Source organism: Aulonocara stuartgranti, assembly GCF_965226115.1.
Source record: "Aulonocara stuartgranti genome assembly, chromosome: 12".
NCBI classification, from domain to species: Eukaryota; Metazoa; Chordata; class Actinopteri; order Cichliformes; family Cichlidae; genus Aulonocara; species Aulonocara stuartgranti.
In genome coordinates this window covers 5,633,971-5,653,433 of record NC_138948.1, presented here as the reverse complement: position 1 = coordinate 5,653,433, position 19,463 = coordinate 5,633,971, and the positions used below count along the sequence as shown (strand labels likewise).

Sequence of the window (19,463 nt, the reverse complement as noted above, 5' to 3'; positions counted from 1 at the left end):
ACAGCGATGCTGATTGGGCAGCTGATGTAACAGACAGACGGAGTACAACTGGTTATTGCATAAGCTTGTCTGTAGATGGTCCTTTAATCTCATGGAAAACCAAAAGACAACCTACTGTTGCATTATCTACCTGTGAAGCGGAGTACATGGCTTTAGCTGCAACCCTACAAGAAGTTTTGTACCTAATGCAACTGTTACAAGGTATTGATGGACAAAAATATGCACCGCCAAAAGTTCATGAAGATAATCAGGGTGCCATTGCGTTGGCGAAGAATCCTGTGACGAGACAGAGATGTAAACATGTTGACATAAAGTACCACTTTGTGAGGTCAACTGTGAGTGCAGGAAAAATAACTCTGGATTATTGTTCAACAGAAGAGATGGTTGCAGATGTAATGACAAAACCTGCAACAAAAGTTAAGTTGTTCAAGTTTGAGAAGTTTATGTTCGGGCATTAACATGGTATACGGACATGTATACAGTACTGAGGAAGAAACCTTTTGTTTGTTGTTTTTTGTTTGCTTAAGAGCATCATAATATGAGAGCAAGTGGGGGTGTTGAAATAAGAAGAGAAAATGCTCTCAATTATGGAGACAGTCAAATGGTCTATTTATGTTTGATATGTGCTTTACATTTGTGTGGCTGTTAATAAAGTTAGCGCGCTCTAGGGGGCGTATGCGTTCATCAAAATGGCCGATGGCTGATGTGTATTTTTTCCTCCCTAGAATATCGTCGGCGAAGTTTGCCATGTGCGTTAGATTTCACTGCGCATTTTCATACCTCTGCCAACAGCGAGCAAATGCAGGTCAGCTGCTCTTTGTAACTTCCAGATAACCTGTTAATGTCAGCGACTGCAGTCATCCTGTTGATTCTACTCAGACTCGGTTATCTTGTAATATTCTATTTACGTCAAAGGTTTAACTGACTGATGAAATACACATTGCTCCACATAAAATACATATTATCTGACACATTATTAACTTTCTAAGCTTATTGAATACAAAGTCATCAGCAGCAGTCGTGATAAGAAAGCGTTTTGATTTGCTTTCTTCCTGCTCAATGATAAACCTCCAACTGTTAAATGTTTAACAGCTAAACACAAGAGGTTTTTGGGTCAATTTTGTGTTCTCCATTCTTTAAGCACCGGTTCGAGCACCGGTTCGAGCACCGTTTAAGCACCGGCACCGTTTCAAAAGTACCGGTTTGGTACTGGTATCGGATAAAACCTAAACGATACGCATCCCTAATCATGATTCAACCATTCTTTGATTAAAGGTATAATGTGTGGGGATTATATCATTTTAATATCATGTTTATTCATCCGTATCCTTTTTATTCGTTTATATCCTTTTTATTAAGCTTTGAAACTGATTCAAAGCAAACAAAAATGGTAAAATGATGTTAAGAGAAGAAAAACAAGATTGACATTATTAGACATACTGGAACTGGATTCGACGGGGTTTTCTAAGAAATTCACATTAGCTGACAATAGCCTCAGTTTTCTCCTATTTCTGTTTTCTTTTTTCCTATTTCTGTTTTCTTTTTTCCTATTTTCGTTGTGTTTTGTGTGGTTTGCTGCGTTTTTCTGTTCAGTGGAACTGGATTGGACCGGACAATGCTTGAATTTTTCTAGAAGTTCACATCGATCGACCACAGCCTGGATTTCTCCAATCTGAATATTATCATATGTCCCAGTGATTGACGTTGTGTGGATCTCTCCATCACCGTAAGTACGCCTGAGGAGTGCTGTGAATGAAATATCAACTTTTTCTTTGTGCCGAACAGTGGAAAATTTACAGGAGTGGTTTGGTGGCACGGTAAGCTCCACAGAGGCAGTGTCAGTCATACTCTCTGTCACAGTGGCTCCCTTTGTAAACTGAAACTGCACCTCTGTGCTGACTTCAACAGTTCCTCCCACAAGGAGTGGAATGCCAGCCTTAATGGTTGTGTTAGCCCCAAACTTGACAGAAAAGGCAAAGTCCCACCTCTGCTGCACCTCATATGTCTTTGAGAGTGTCACTGTTTTCACTACTTTGTGACATTCATAGTTGCTGATGGTTGCTTCATGCATGACCTCAGGAGGAAATTTGAAGACTTTAGAATCATCATTGTTGTATCTGACATTGTAGATCGTCTGGCTGATTACATTTTCACTGATGGTCAAGACCTTATACTTCTTGTATGAATATTCTTTATCCTTATAAGGCAAGTAGAAAACCTTATCTTTAGTGGACACCTTCCCCAGTCCATATTCGTTCTTGCCCACATATATTTGCTTCCCTGAGCAGGTCCAGACTGAATTCTTCGGTACTGAACCATACGAATCAGCATTCCACTCCAGGATCTCAAAGTTGTCTTTGTTAACCAATATTTCAAATTGAAAACTTCTCTTTTCTATTGCGCTAGGATAGTAGCAATATCGACCCTTGCTGGGCGTATAAAAGCCAGCGTCACACTTGTACTTACAGATATAATCAACTCGATTAGTATAGCCATTGTAAATCGAGACGGTATGATTAGGAAGAGAGTTGTTCCAGGTCACCCACATCAGGTTAGTGCCATTGATAGGGACAAAGGAGGAAGACTGAACTTGTCTCTTCTGTCTGAAGTTATGAACACTTAGAAGTGGCAGATTTGTTTGCATCAGTCTGTTCACTGCAGTTGGAGGGATGCCACTGGAATCTGTTCATGTGGATAAAAGGAAAAGGACATGCATGAAACTAAAATGCAGGCACACAAAGTAAAATGATGCAAATGTCTCAAAACATTATTTGCAAAGCCTCAAAATACAAATTATAATAGCATCATTAAACAGCACGATGCTATACACATCACCTTAATTTATATGTTCATTAAACAATTTTTCCTGTAGATAATTTCAGAATAATTTCCCTCTGAAATATGATGAAATGGAATGAAACACAAGGACCAGACTGGAAAACATGAGTAAACTCAAAGACCATGGGAAGACTAAAACGCAGACCTAAATCATCTTAATAAAGAAAAGACTCAAAAGTCCCAAAAATATACTCAAAAACCCTCCGAACATGTAGAAATAATATTACGTGACTCAATTTAATACTGTTTTTGTCATTGCTGTGTGCAGGCAGGCAGGAAGAGAGGACCCAAAATGCAGGACTCAGAGACAGAAGTAACTCACAATACTCAGCTTTATTGCTGGGAAGAAACTGAACAAAAACTAACTAAACTGGGAATACGGAGCAAACTAAACAGGTAGGCAGGCTGGCAAACAGAACACACAGTGAAAGTGAGGGTGTGACGCAACAACGAGCAGGGGAAGATGCAGACACTAAATACAAGAGGTGAACAGAGCTAAGAGGAAACAGCTGGGAGAAACGGCTGACGCTGATTACACTGACGAGACAGGGAGAGCACAAAGCTGAACGCACAGACATTAGGCACAGACCTACAAAATAAAACAGAAAGTACACGGCAGATAGAGAGATCCAGACGAGACACAGAACTTAACAGACGCAGACTCATACAAATACACGCCATTTACCATTTAAAATCAAAATCCAGAGGTAGGATCAGCAGCAACAACAATGGCAAATGTATGTGGGATATGAAAACAGGGGGAAAATCATATAATCAGGAGTGTATAAAATCAATAAAAGCTCTGAACAGCAAAGCTATGAAGACACTGAGTCAAGAGTCTGAACTGTCTCAAGATGGGGAATTCCCTTTCAGAGAGGAGCTAAACGTTTACAACCTGTTTTGAAAATGTGTAGTGTTGGTTAAAATTTGCAAACAAGCAGTGCTCACCTTCCATCTTCAGTCTGCTTTCGCTTGCTTCAACTGTCCTGTGACTTACTTTTTCTTTCCACTCTCTTATAAGGAGGCCAGTGAGATAAAAATAGGATGTGAGGGAGTTTCCTGAAAATATTTTGCTGTTATATTTCTGTGATGCAGGGCCGTGCAGAGAGGTTTAAAGGGGCGGGTGCTCAAAGTCAAAAAGGGGCACATTGAACCAGGCTGAATAACAACAACACACATTCATCAAGAATCTAATATGGGGGTCTCTGGATGTCTGGAGTTTTGATCTCCTCCATACCCGCTTCACACCCTGGAGGACGGGGCTGTGGCCCCCCCACACTCCCTAGCAGATCATTACATGGAGAAACCTTTGGAATGCAAGCATGCTGATCCACACAGGTATGCACACATGGGTATTCACAGACGCGGACTAAAGCTTTCTTGGCTGCTGCCTCAAAGCACACTGTGCGCTGTCTATCTTGCGTGCTGCACAATATCGTTTATTACTTAGTAAATACTGATATCTATGACTAGCTAGTTTATTGTGATGGTGCTTTGTTTTCTCTATTATTATGTTGCTCTTTGTTGTTTGCTGTCTCCTCTGTTTGTTTTTGTTTGTTTGTTTGTTTGTTTGTTTGTTTTTTCTCCATACAGGTGACCCAGGAGTTTTTTTTTTTTTTCTCTCTCTTCCCCCCCCTTCTCACCGTCTCTTCTCCCCTTTGGTTTTCTTTCTTTCTCTCCCCCTCTCTCTCTCATTCATTCCCCCTGTCCTATTTATTAAAAAAAAAAAAAAAAAAAATGACAAAGGATGAACTGAAGCTCTGCCATCACGTAATGTCGCATACTGCTGTTTCTGATGTCATTTAGAAAAAAAAAAAAAAAAAAAAAAAAAGAATCTAATATGGGAAGGGCAGGGCTGTGTTGATCTGAGACTGTAGACATTAAAAAGTCCATAGGAGAGATGGTAGCTGATTAAACAAGTGTCATGAGATAATAACAAAATGCAAAGATTGGTGACAGCGCTTGGAACCATAAGGCAACAAAAAACTGTGAGAAATAATTTAGGCTCTACCTGTGAATCACTCTTTGCTTCTCTTCTTCCTTCCATCCCATCTTTTCATATATCACTCTCCACTTGTTCCTGAGGAACGCGAAAGGAGACCTTCGGCGTTCTTATGGTACGTGGCGGGTTATGGCTGGAATCCAGTGAAATGACGCTCCCGCGGTAATAGACGTTCCAGCCCTGTATTCCAGCCCTAAACCTAACCTTATCCCTAGCCCTGACCATAACCTTATTCCGACTTTAATGATGTTAAATAGCGTGTTTCTAAGCGATTTGAAGAAAAAGAGCAAACATGTGTAGATTCAGTCCAGACGGTTCTCATATTTCCTCTTTTTTCCGAGGTCGTCATTTAGGAACGTGGTGGGTAGCCGAAAACGTAATATGGTGACGATTTGTCACCTAGCGTAAAATGTTACGCTTTGGGAGTGAGAACGGGTTGTGCTGGTATATATGTATCAATCTAATAAACTTAAACCTACGCATCCTCCCTATTCTGGTATTCTAAACAGTACCCGAAAGTAGACTGCTTGGTCGAGTTAACCTCCTGAACTATTTACAAAACATGGTGAAAACCTGAAATTAAGACAGAAGACTAGAGGTGAGACATGATCATTACTGATTACTGATGACAGATTTAGATATATTTTCATAAACCATTCATTTGCCACATCAATAAACACCATGGCAGGGCAAAATATTTTTTCTAACATGGCAACCTTTAAAAAGTGAAAGGAGACAGAAAGACAGATGAGAAAGAAAAAACTTAATTGACTTTTTGATGGCATTTTACACACAGTACTGGTACAGTATCTAGAAAATGTGGGAAAATGCTGGCATCATAAACAGTACTTAGCTACTTCTGAAGAAATTATGATGGGACCCTAAAAAAATACTATGTACAATAATGGATTTCTATACATTTTACATCAGATGAAAACGTTTGTTGTAAGATTTATTTATTTATTTATTTATTTATTTATTTTAACTTTATTTACAAACAACAGTATAACATACAAGGCACCGTCATTAATCTGATTATGTTACATCCTCGGTTGAGCATTATAGCAAGAAAAACAAACAAACAAACAAACAAACAAACAAACAAAACGAAAAAAAAAAACAAAAAAACAATAAGCACAAAGCTAAAAGAGTTAGTACAAAAAGAAAGAACAGTCATTGAAGGATTTGAACCAAAGGCAAAAAATAACATGAGCAAAAAAGGGCAGTCATGATTATAAAATAGGGAGGGGTTTTTTTGGGGTTTTTTTTTAACATAGATTAAACTCTTTAAATAAAACAACAAGTTTATGGGGTTTCTTAGTATTCACAAGTTTCAGCGATTTAGCCCAGAGTTTAAAGTCATTCAGCCATCTGTTTATACATGGTTTAGCTTTAAAGTATCTGCATTTGTGAATAAAAAAATTTCCCATTAACAAAAACGTCCTAATCAACAGGTCAAAATCTGCATTCTCAGCAAGTATTCCAAACAGTAGCCAGCTCCACATGTCAGTCCAGAAGGAGTGCACTGATTCACAGTTGAAAAACAAGTGATCCAGACTTTCAATATCATTTTCACAAAATGTGCAGGCGTTCACATCTAAGTTAAATTTCCGTCTTAAGAATTCATTGGTTGGATAAACCTCATTAATGATTTTAAAGTGAACCTCTTTTACACCTTTCTTGGCTGCTACTTCGAAGCACATTGTGCGCTGTCTGTCCTGCGTGCTGCACAACAACATTGAATATTTAGTATTTACTGCTGTTTACACTTAGCTAGATTAATGCGATGGTGTTGTGTTTAGTATGTTGCTTTGTTTGTTTGTTTTTTGGGTTTTTTTTGCTTGTTTTCTATTCCTCTCTCAACAGGTGATCCAGGAGATTTTTATTTTTTTTCTCCCCCCTTTCTCACTGTCCCTCTCCCCTTCTGTTTTTCCTTTCCTTCCTCTTTCTTTTTCCCTTTCCTATCCCTCACTCATGTCTGTCCCGTCTGTAACATCTGAAAATAAAATATAATAAATAACAAAAACAAAGATCGATGAAATGGACCAATACGGCAATGCCACGATGATCCATTTGGCAAAGTAAATCCATTGGGTATCCTTGTTGGTCTTCAGACAACAATTCTGATGGCTAAAGAACCAAATGGGACAGGCCAAAAAGAAAGAAAAAAAAAGTGAACCTCTTTTACTTTAGGAGAAAGAGGAAGTGAGATATACTTTTTTCTTATCGCCTTAACCTCCATGGTCTCAAATTCTTTAAGGATATAATTTCTTTTAACCGGATTAGGGCAAATTTCGTTTATCAAAATATTCCTGATCACTTTGTTTGTAAACCTGCTGTCACCAAATTCAACTCCAGTTATGCAGAGCTGCCTCAGTCCAGAAGAAATTTTAGAGTGCACAATATCTTCTTTTATCATTGATCTCAAAGGGACTGGGATGGCTTTCACTAGGGATTTATATCTCTTAACAGTACATCTTACATTAAATTTCTCACAACATATCTCATGTTTTAATAAGACCCCATTATCATCCATAAAATGAGCTACAGCCCAAATCCCTTTAGATCTCCATTCATCCACGTACACAGATTTCCTACACAAACAGATATACCTGTTGTTCCATATAGGGGTATTGTGAGGAGTAAAGTTATGTTTATAGATTAATTTCTAGTAGAGAAGGACCTGCTGATGGAAAGCTGAGAGTTTAACAGGTAACGAACTGCAATCAAAGTCACAACGTAACAAAAAGTCTATTCCACCCATTTTGCCAAAAATCACATTGGGAATAATGTTCCAAAAGGAATTTTTGTTCCTAATGAAACCATTTCAATTTTAGTACACCATTCATAACATCAAAGTCAATGGCATTAGCCCCACCCTCTTCATAATTCTTAATTATATAATTTTTCTTTATATATTGACATTTGTTCCTCCATATGAACCTAAAATTAAGATTATTTATAGATTTAATTAGTTTTGGAGATATGGGCAGAGAAAAGGCTGGATAGATTAGTCTGGATAGACTGTCCATTTTGGTTAGCAAGATTCTCCCAAACAGAGATATGTCCCTTTGCAGCCACATGTTTAAAATTGACTTACACTTTTCTATATTGGCACAGATATTCTTATTTTCTGTTGATGTCTTATCCTTGCAAATTACAATGCCTCTTTTTTGATCTGTATATTATTTATTGCTTGCAGGGGACACTCATGCAGAGCTAGAATTTCGCATTTATTAATATTCAGCTGTAGGCCAGAAGCTTTGGAGAAGTGGTTGATCACCTGTAAGGCTAAAGGAATCTGGTCCTCATTTTTTAGAAACAGGGTGGTGTCATCTGCAAGCTGACTGATTATTATCTGTTCACCCATCACAGTTAACCCCTCAATGTGACTGTTTTTAATCAAAATAGACAACAGCTCAGGGCAGGGATAGCTCAGTAGGTAGAGTGGTGGCCCCATGATCGGAAGGTCGGGGGTTCGACTCCACTGAACAGCTACTCTGAGGTACCCCTGAGCAAGGTACCGTCCCTACACACTGCTCCCCGGGCGCTGCATTGGTGGCTGCCCACTGCTTCACTGGGTGAATGGGTTAAATGCAGAGGAACTATTTCCCTATGGGGACTAACACGCACACTTTACTTTACAGCTCAGCAACCATGATGAACAGAAGCGGTGAGCTGCTACATCCCTGCCTTATCCCTCTATTAACCTCAAACCTTGAACATGTACCATGTTCTAGCAAAACAGAGCTGTTAATGTCATTATATAGCATCTCTATAACATTGATAAATTCCTCTCCAAAACCAAAAGACTGCAGAGTTTTTAATATGAACGTATGTTCAACTGAGTCAAATGCTTTGTAAAAATCCAAGAACAGGATATAGGATGCAAGAACAGTTCTTATTTCTCTATCGATTCCTTTAATGCATCAAACAATAAAGTTCTTAGGTCCTTCCAGAAGAATTGATAAAAATTAGTAGTGAGTCCATCTGTGATGGACCGAGCAGTGAAGGAAACTTAGGCACAGGTTAAAGTCCAAAAAATGATTTTTTTATTTAACCCGAAAAACATAATTGGTTAACTCATGCAAAAAGAATCAAAATCTTGGGCCCATAAAAGAGGTCAAACTAACAAAACTCTACTCAAAGTTGACAACACAACTGACAACACAAACAAACTGACCTAACTTAATGAGACAAAGGGGAAACTTAAATAGTGGCTGATCAGCCCACAAAAACAGGAAAAGGGGTAAAACACACAAAACCTAACTAAACCAAGCATAATGAACTCCAATTCCCCCCCATGGTCCTGAGTTATGGCGTGAACCAATTTGTAGCCTTCCTTTAAAGCTCGCTCCGCCCCTTTTCCACCTCTTGGCTCCTTAATCATGGGACTGGAACAGCTGCAACTAAGGTAACTCAGAAAACAAAAGATTAATCATACATAACAGTGTAAACTAAAATGTGCGCACTTATTTTAGAATGCAGTGTTATGTGGATATGTGAATGAATTCTAAACCAAAACCAGTTATTTATTGTTCTGTAAATAAACTCCTATATTTAAAGAAAGAAATGTGAATGCAATGTTACTTAAAAGCCTCTACACTAACATGGTGAGATTACCACTGTGTGGCTGTAAGTGCAGCCATCACACCATCTGTCCCTGGGGACTTGTTTAATGCCATTTTCATGACCACCAAATCCGGTTCCTCAATTTTAAACTCTGAATCACACAGATCTTTGAACGGCTTGTCAATACATGGGATGAGATTATGAATCTTATCAAAGAAACTATCAGAATCAGTTGCCGAATATTCTGAGGAGTACAATTTGGAATAAAAAGTGAAGACTTCCTTTTCAATCTTTCTGAAATCTTTACATTCAGTCCCATTTATCAACAAGCTTGAGATTAGATTTCTCTGCTGTCTACACTTTTCCAGCTTACTAAAATATGATGAGTTCTTTTCACCTGCCTCAATCCACTTGGCTCTCGATCTTATAAAGGCACCCTGGGCTTTCTCTAGGTAAAGATCGTCTAATTTAGTTTGTAACTCCATCAATTTATTCTTCTCTTGCACGTTTAGTTTTTCTTTACTACAGCACTGAGTTATTTCAAGAAGTAAATTACTTTCATATTCCTGTTTTTCCCTGTTCAGTTCTTTGCAGAATTTTATAGTGAATTCTCTGATTTTGAATTTAATAAATTCCCATTTCTGTATATTACCCACTACTGAGTCATCATACGTTTGTTTTAAGATTCAGAGCGATAAACAAACAAGAGAGAAAAGCCGATCAGCTGATCATTGATCAGTTTCATGATTGAAGTAGAAACAGGAGAGGGAGGGGAGAGAATGAGAGAAGAAGAGGCAGCTGTGCAGCAAAGACACAGAATAACTCCAGCTTTGTGTCTTTTTCATTGTAGCTGAAACACGGGACAAACTGTGTTCCTTTTCACCTCAATACCAAACGCGCAATATTTTCTCTGTATACGAGACGATTCCGTTTTTTACGGGACAGTTGGAAACTCTAATAACTAACCTTATAAATGAGATAAAACAAGTTCAACATCAATAATATCATAGCACCCGCCCAGCAGTATAGAAACGAGTTATTGTAACTGACTGTAAAAAGTCAGCATAACGAAAATAAACTCCACCTAAACTTGGTTTATATCTGACCCAGACAGACTGCAGGTCATAACTTCTTACCTGAAGTTCAGTTCACTGCCTCGGGTCTCTGCTCCTCCTGCCTTTCCATCATTCACCTGCCAGCGTGTTGCATCTGCTGGCCTCCACCACTTGCTAATGTTACTGAATCTGTAGAAGCTCCGCAATAGCCACCACCAAACAATTGAGTTATTTTTACACATCTCCCTTCATCTGGCAAATCCACCAACTTTCAGTGTTTATACCGTTACGGAAAAAACGAAGAAAAAAAACCCCCATCGGCCCATAAAAACGAAAAATCACCGCCCGGTGGGCCGATGGCCAGTCCAGCTATGTAGCCTGCAGTCATTTTTTAAGCTCACCTTCAGACGCATTCTGTGCTGCTGAAGTAAAATCCCGTTTTGCGGCTTAGCAGGAGTTGCCGCGGTGTTATTGTGGAGCAGGGAAATTATTTTACTGCTATTGTTAAAGAATCATCATTACCATTGCATTAAGAATATAATCTGCAGCATTGATATTGCATTCAGAGGTTTAACAGTGTGTGTCTTTCAGAAAGATTAAAGTCACAGGCTGACAGGAAACTGCAGGCTTGCAGAGAGTTTGCAGAAGTGAAAGCAGAGTCTTAAGTTATTCTGAGCAGCTGGCTAGACGAGGCTATTTGAATTACTAGGTTATTCAAATTGATCATTGCTCTAACAATGTAACAGATAGCTTTAAGAAGGCCTTAAGATGTTTATGCATACAGTTATTATATTAACCTTGAATTCCAGATGCAGTTATAACTATTTTATACATATTGCATATCTGTGCTTATTTTGAGTTGATGTTCAGGTTCATTAAGGGTCTTAAGCTTCACTGGTGAGAGTGTCCAGATGATCCATGCTGAGGGAAAACTAGAACATAGAAGGATTGCAATACATGCTTACAAAACACTTATATCAGGTCATTTTATATTAAGTTTTCATTAGAGGTTCTTGATTAAAACATTTATTCAACATAGTACATGTAGTTTCAGTTAGGTTATTGTACCTAAGGATGAGCCTCTGGTCTGGTAAAAGGTCAGAAGTGCAACGGTGAGATGAGAGAGCATGTGAGGTCAACACACACACACACACACACACACACACACACACACACACACACACACACACACACACACACACACACACACACACACACACACATTAGTTAGATTTATTTATAGATGAAAGATTATTACATATACGAGAGTGGTTTCTGTCTCTCTGTCTGGTTAGAGGTCAAGAGCTAGTCGGCGAGGTGAAATAGGGTGCAATTGTGGTTAGCACACAGACACACACACACACACACTCAGAGAGAATCATTTATAGGGGAAAGTTTAATCATGTTATGCTTTGATGTTGCAAAAAGAGCAGTTTGTCGCACAACTGCTGCTGAGGTGTCAAGATGACAAGCGAGCATCCGGCAGTGACAGGATGTACCTGTTATGAAGATAGAAGACGATGTTCTTTTGAACTGTGTTAAAAGTCATTGTGGTTTTGATTTGACGTATGTATATAATCTGTCTGTGACGTATGAAGGGGCGTCATTAATTTAAACCCTGATGCTATAAAAATCTGTGTATGCTTTGATTAAGTCGAAGATCAATTCCTGTCGGCGAACGGAGCTGGTCTTCCCACGCGTGTGTATTCATTAAAATCAGTTGTTTGACCAAGATCTTCTGGACCATGGTTGTTTGTACTCTCCTTCCTCAATTTTTGAACCTTAACATTATCCATGGATGATGAACAAGAATCACTCAGAAGTGTTCGTCTATGCTCTGTGTCAGGCGCTTCAGTAGATTACTCGCGCTATTAACAGCAGCCGATAGTTTTTTCTCCCCAGGACATAGCTTACATATTGCTGTAATGTTCTTGTCTGCTTGTTTCAGAAAAGTGAAGAGACGGGAATATGTCCATTTCATAAAACAGCCACACGCTTCAGCCGAGTCTGACATCTTCCGCTTTAGAATACAACTATGCAGCAAACTGGTGCGAAATGACGTGCACCTGCACTACAGCGATGTTAAAGCGGCAGAGTTTACTTCTACGTTTAGAAGATAAATTAATTAAATTAAATAATGATATTCAGCGAGTTTAATTATTTTACAATGTAACGCAAGTACATTGTAAGTAACTGTAATTAAAATACCTAAAAATGAACAGTAATTAGTTACTCTACTTTTTTAGTGGAAAAGTAATTAAGTAACGCGTTACTGTAATTTACACCCAACACTGACTTGGGTAATTTACACCCAATTTAGTAACGCGTTACACCCAACACTGACTACCACACTGCAAAAACTCAAAATCTTACCATGTTTTATCAGTTGTAACTGAAATTAGAGTTTTTGTGTTTTAAGCCTTTTGTTTTAAGGTTGTTCTATAGGTAGCATGAATGCGTACCACAGATTCAGATTCATCACAACAGATTCTGCTGTATTTTAATCTGGATCAATGTCTACATGGATCTGCAGTTTATACCTTCACCAGTGGAATGGCTGAAAAGTATAACTGAAAATATTTACTTCTGCACTTTACTTTAGAGACAGTTATTCTATCAGTCCACTAGAGGGGCTCACTGCCTGTGCTTATTTTTCTGTCCACATATTTGCAGTCATATATGAAGTCGCCAAAAACTCCAAACCATGAAGTAAATCCAGCTATTTGGCTTAAAACAAACATCAAACTCAAGCCCCAATATAAATACACATGATTAAAACAGAATGAGCCCCAACATTAAAGACTTTTATGTTTCGTTTCGGGGTTTTTTAATGTCACTGAACTGTGATTGAGATTCAGACACTGTTATCCCCCGTCCTACTAGCAGGAAGAATAGATCTATCTATCTATCTATCTATCTATCTATCTATCTATCATTGAACAATCATTAACAATTATCACATTCAAGTTGTTATAAAAACATTTTTTATTTTTCACATTTTAGAATAATCTGAAGATGTAGAGTTTTTAACTTCTTTATTTTAGTTACTCACCAAAGAAAGCAATACATTACATTATTCATTACATTATTTTTTGCATTACTCTGTAAGAACTGACCTGAAACACACTGACACATGATTAACAACGTCACATCAGAAAAGTGATGTCACGGATGAAGGGAGCAGTAGAGATTTATTTTCCCAGACGTTCATATGACCAGAAGTGTTTACACAAATACAAGAGTTGACTCTTTGCTGATCATTAGAGAAATGCAGACTTAAGGTACTTCCACATAGGCTTCACTTTTCAGACCTGGAAACTACATCCATGGTTTGTATACAAAAGTTTAAAACAGGCCAATCATTAGAGGCACTATTATTATTAAAAAGGAAAAGGACATGCATGAAATTTTAAAATGCAGATACACAAAAAGTAAAATGATGGAAAAATCATTAACCACCAGAATAAAGGTAGCAATATAAAGATTTTTTGAGATTTTTATTAATTTCTTTCATTTGCATCACTTTGCTTGATGACCAGGTGCTATCAAAATACACCGTATAATAGCATCATTATACAGCATCAATAGGGGAAAAAAAAACCATAATTAAACATAATATATTATCATTTTACTTCTATATATTTCCTTATTATACTATTAAGAGAAATATTATAATATTTCCTTAATATTTAACTTTTTTCCTAAAATGTGATTGTGACAACATGTGTTGGGAACCTAACTCAATATAAGAGGGAAGGGAGGGAGGGGTTGTTTTTCTGCTCTTTTCTTGGAGGGGGATTTCCATTCCAGAGTTTTCCATTCCAAACTGTAAATTTAGCCAAGAGCTGGGCCCAGCTCCAAATAAAGGGGTACAAGTAGGGCTGCTCGATTATGGCTAAAATGATAATCACGATTATTTTCACTGAAATTGAGATCTCGATTATTTGACGATATTTATTTAACCCTTTAAGACCTACCATAGAACCAAGTCCGCCAGAGCTTATATTATTTTTTTACATGTTGTAGTGCCATTTGTGGGAGCATTTCAAGTTGCTATACAACTGTTATAGCCCATATTTTAATAATATGTATGCATTAAGTCCATAGTAACTACATTAATTGCAAAAAAGTGCAATAAACTACAAAAAAAATTGAAAATCGTTTTTGTTTTTTAACATATATTTCTACTTGGAGAAATTTAAGAGGTTTATCCCTCAAAACTTTAAATACAAAAAAGTTGCAAAAAATAGTTTACAACAACAGGAAATTAATTTTGAGTGTCTTCATAGTTTTATTTTGGAGATACAGCAATTTTTATATACTGCAGGAAAAACGAAAACAATCCTATGATGCAAATTTGCAAAGAAAACAGCAGGTGCATCAAAATTAACTATTTCCAGCAGTGCAATTCGAGTTCTAAGCATCCCAGAAACTATTCAGAAAAGTCAAACATGACCAGTATAGGCTTTTAAGGCCTACAAGTTAAAAAAAAACTACATTTTCCGTGAAAATGACATCACTTCCGGTTTCGGGCAGGAAATGGCGGACATGTGATAGTTAGCGGTGACTTCTGTTTCAATGTGCGAAGTGTTACGAACAGCTGATCGGATCGGCAAAGCGTGTTTCTGGAATATTATGTTTTTGTTCCTGCAAGCGCTTTTTATGCAATTTATGTGGAAGGAAACCGTGACCGAGGACAAGCTGATGACATAAGATGTAAGTTTCATATGCAAAACAAATTATTGCGCTAGCTTACACGGTTCAGGTTCTACAGGGATTTAAAAATAGTTACACAAAACGGAGCGTGCTGCTCTGACCGGCTTTAAAGGGTTAACAATAACAATGTATTGAATAATGACTTTAAAAAATAATATAAAATAGTGTGCAACACCACTGAAGTTTTTTTTACCTCTCTTTTCAACCAACGGCAGTCACTCTCCTCTCCAAATAACTTCTGCTTAGCTTTCCGAGCTTCCCTCGGGTCCTCTTAATCAGCGGTCTCAACCTTTTTTGCGCCACGGACCGGTTTATGCCCGACAATATTTTCATGGACCGGCCTTTAAGGTGTCGCGGATAAACGAGGGAGGGGCTAATAATCGGCTCAGTCATTTTTAATGATCGTTGAAAGCCCAGATCGTAATCGTGATTAAAATTCGATTAATTGAGCAACCCTAGGTACAAGTATATACTGCTTGGGCGTTGTGCTCTATGTCTGTTTGGCACACTATTCCTTTTACTTTTAAACCCATTTGAAACAGTATGAAATGAAGTTATTAGCCTCTGTATCACATTTGCTGTCAGACATTTGATTATAAGCATATAATTTACCAAATTTCTGCTGACAGTTTGTGCTTACCGTCTTTCTGCTGCGTACTGTTCTCAATGTCATGAGAACTGGCTGAAGACAGAATTAGCAGGATCAGCAGCAACAACACTGGCAAATGTATGTGGGATATGAAAACAGGGGGAAAATCATATAATCAGGAGTGTATAAAATCAATAAAAGCTCTGAACAGCAAAGCTATGAAGACACTGAGTCAAGAGTCTGAACTGTCTCAAGATGGGGAACAGGGACGTGCAGAGAGGTTTAAAGGGGCGGGTGCTCAAAGTTAAAAAAGGGCACATTGAACCAGGCTGAATAACAACAACACACATTCATCAAGAATCTAATATGGGAAGGGCGGGGCTGTGTTGATCTGAGACTGTAGACATTAAAAAGTCCATAGGAGAGATGGTAGCTGATTAAACAAGTGTCATGAGATAATAACAAAATGCAAAGATTGGTGACAGCACTTGGAACCATAAGGCAGCAAAAAACTGTGAGAAATAATTTAGGCTCTGCCTGTGAATCACTCTTTGCTTCTCTTCTTCCTTCCTTCCCATCATTTCATATATCACTCTCCACTTGCTGTCTATCTGAGAACAAGGCACAACTTGTTATTGCAATAAACTATAATTTAATTATCCACACCTAACAACTCTTGCACTTAATCTATAATAAAATGATGACAGAAAAATGTTATAGCCCTGCCTTTAGTAGCCTCATACAGCTCCTACTGTTTCCTCCTCATGTCCTTACCAGCCATGTCTGCACAATGTTATATCATGAGTAATATTTTTTTAAATCCAGCTAAATAAAACACACACATGCACACACACACAGTGACATTTTAGACCTTCTTCAGAATACTGTATATACTATGGGCATCATGGTGCTGATCCAGAATCCTTACATTATTATTTATTACTAGAGCTACAATAATAAAGCAAAGAGGAGTGGGAAGTAATAAATATGAAATAATGTATTTATGATGATTCCATTTGTTTCACTATCCACTCTGTGCAGGGCAAAGCTTATTACATTTTTAAACTGTAGAGATACAATCATTTTACTGCTGTAAAATCCAACTTTTGTCTTATTTAAAATATAAATCTAATATAATCTGCTTCTTAATGTATGTTCTTTAAAATACAGCGTGTGTTTTTTAATATATTATAATTATAATTATTATTATGTGGACATGCATATTAGATCGTTTTTTAGTGAAATATAATCCCTCCAGAAAGGCAGGAAATGCCCAGAAACTTACTTTAAAACTAAATATGTTCCCTAAAACGGTGACAGAGCTACAGACCCATGACAGCCTTACACAGGTAGCCAGCAGCTATGACCAGCACTACATGTGCAGTTAATAAAAGGACAGGTAATGTTTGTCGCGCTGTTGCACACACAGCACGCTCGTTTGTTTCAGTTCGTCAGTTGCAACAAGACAACTTACCAACGTGTACGTAATAAGCTAATACTCCTGTGTGCTACACACTACAGTGTACGCTGTGCACCTACTTACTGGTTTTGTCGCATCAGTCTGTGTCTCTGAGTTAACTTGTGTTTCTCCTGCAGCTGCGGACCGCAAAAAATGCGCGTGCTCTTTGTGAGCTCGTTCCCGGCTCGTAACCAGCGCGTTCTGCCGTCGAGGGCGATCATTGGTTAATAGTGATCATGTGACTGATGCAAGCCAGATCCTTTTATTTAGCAAAACTGTGATTAATAGTTAAATATTATTGTTGAGGGGCACAGACAGGACTCCGCACGCACACACACATAAAAAAAATAAATAAAAAAAATTTAAAAGTTGCCTCAACAAAAGGGCACTTTGGGCACTCATCAGGAAAGGGTGCTCAAGCCCCTCTAGCCCCCCCCCCCCCCCCTGCACGTCGCTGATGGGGAATTTGTCACGGTCAGGTTGACCCAGTATTTTGAGTTATGTTTTGGTTTATTTTTGAATGATTGTTCTTTATGTTTCTCTGGTGCTTTGTTGGGTTTTATGATGAATCTGCCTTTCAAGTTACTTTGGTGTGTTTGATTGTTTCCTTATTCTCTTAGTGCTTGTGATGATGATGATTATGATGATGTTCTATGTTCCAGCTTATTCTGGTTTATTCTTAGTTCTGCCCGTGTTAAGTCTGTGTTTCCTAGTCTGCATCCTTGTGTCTTTTTTTCTGTTTTATTGTGAAAGTCTATGTCTTATGTTAGTGTGTGTGTGTGTGTGTGTGTAGCCCTGTGTTTTCCTGTGCCCAGTGTCGCGTCGTACCCTCAAGCTGTTTGTTTCCTTGTGTGCCTCTCTGCAAAGTGTGAGTTTATATTTTTCCCAGTTTAGTTTAGTATGCTTTTCCCCTGTCAGCAAATACAGCTGAGTTTTTTGAGTTCATCCCTCGAGTCTGAGTGCCTGCATCTTGGGTCCAACTCCTGCCTGCCACACAGCGATTCATGACAGAATTCCTTTTGAAAGAGGAGCTAAACGTTTACAACCTGTTTTGAAAATGTGTAATGTTTGTTAAAATTGGCAAAGAACACAATAAGCAGTGCTCACCTTCCATCTTCGGTCTGCTTTCGCTTGCTTCAACTGACCTGTGACTTCCTTGTGATTAAGTATGTGTGTGCTTACTTTCTCTTTCCACTCTCTTTTAAAGGGGCCAGTGCGATAAAAGTAGGATGTGAGGGAGTTTCCTGAAAATATTTTGCTGTTATATTTCTGAATGGGGGGAACAGTCTAAACACAGTCGTTATCAGGGTGTTGTTGTTCAGCTCCAGCCTTGAGACCACAGCTGGCGCCGAAGGGGTATCCGCGTGAAATGATGGTGTATTTTACTTTAGTGCGAACAACTCATATGAATTTCAAAGCTGTTCTAACAGTCCGACACTGGTCTCTCAATCTCCCGTTGGAGAGCCGTGAGCTTCTCCATGATGTTATCAAACTTATGCTCTGTGATGTTGTCATTCTTGTGCTCAAAGAGCTGATTCTGAGAACTATATAGTAATGGTGATGCTATTTCCTGGAGAAATATCTGGTGAATTGATTGGACAGGTGGCAGAGAAGAGGCACAAAGAAGTTGTGGGAATAAAGAAAATATTTTACTGCTACATATAGCTTTCATCATTATCATTGCATTAAAAGTTAATTAAAAGCTACTGGCATTAGATTAAAACTTTTATTACAGGTGCGGCCATAATCATTTTATACACACATTGCAGGTTGTGCTCATCAAAGAGTTGATGCTCAGTCTATTTAAAGGTCTTAAGCTTCGTTTGGCTTGATGTCCTGACGATCTATGGTGTAAGTGACTCGGTGCAACAGAAGGTTAAAACGCATACACGCTTACAAACACAAAGGCCTGGAATTAATTTTGCTTCTAGCTGCATTTGAGTTTGCCTAGTAACAGGTGACAGAAGAAGAGTAAAGAAGAGTACAAACCCTCAGGGACCACCTGGAATGTGAAACAAATTGCCATGTATGGAAGAATGTGATTGAAAGAGGAACTTCATTCTCTGTTTTTAGCTTTTTAATTGACCATTTACTGCAACTGATGCATGTCATATTCATCAGTCACACATGAAGGGGCGGAACCCCGATGAAATAAAAGCAGTCTGAAGGCTATTTTTGGGCGAAGATCTATGCTGATGTGTTGCAGTGTACATCTTCCCACGCGTGTGTTTA

The 19,463-nt window shown here is 38.3% G+C and overlaps 1 protein-coding gene across 1 annotated transcript; it reads right to left on the bottom strand.

The window, feature by feature from the left end:
• Positions 1 to 247: 247 nt before the first annotated feature.
• Positions 248 to 18,384, bottom strand: LOC309719516 (natterin-3-like; the record flags this gene model as incomplete). The annotated part of the gene is made up of 4 exons (XM_082555678.1): positions 18,339 to 18,384; positions 15,824 to 15,901; positions 1,441 to 2,682; positions 248 to 276 (listed from the first exon to the last, which is right to left on the bottom strand). Exons 1-4 carry the CDS (start codon positions 18,343 to 18,345, stop codon positions 248 to 250), a joined length of 1,356 nt encoding a protein of 451 aa, XP_082411804.1. The 5' UTR covers positions 18,346 to 18,384.
• Positions 18,385 to 19,463: the final 1,079 nt, after the last annotated feature.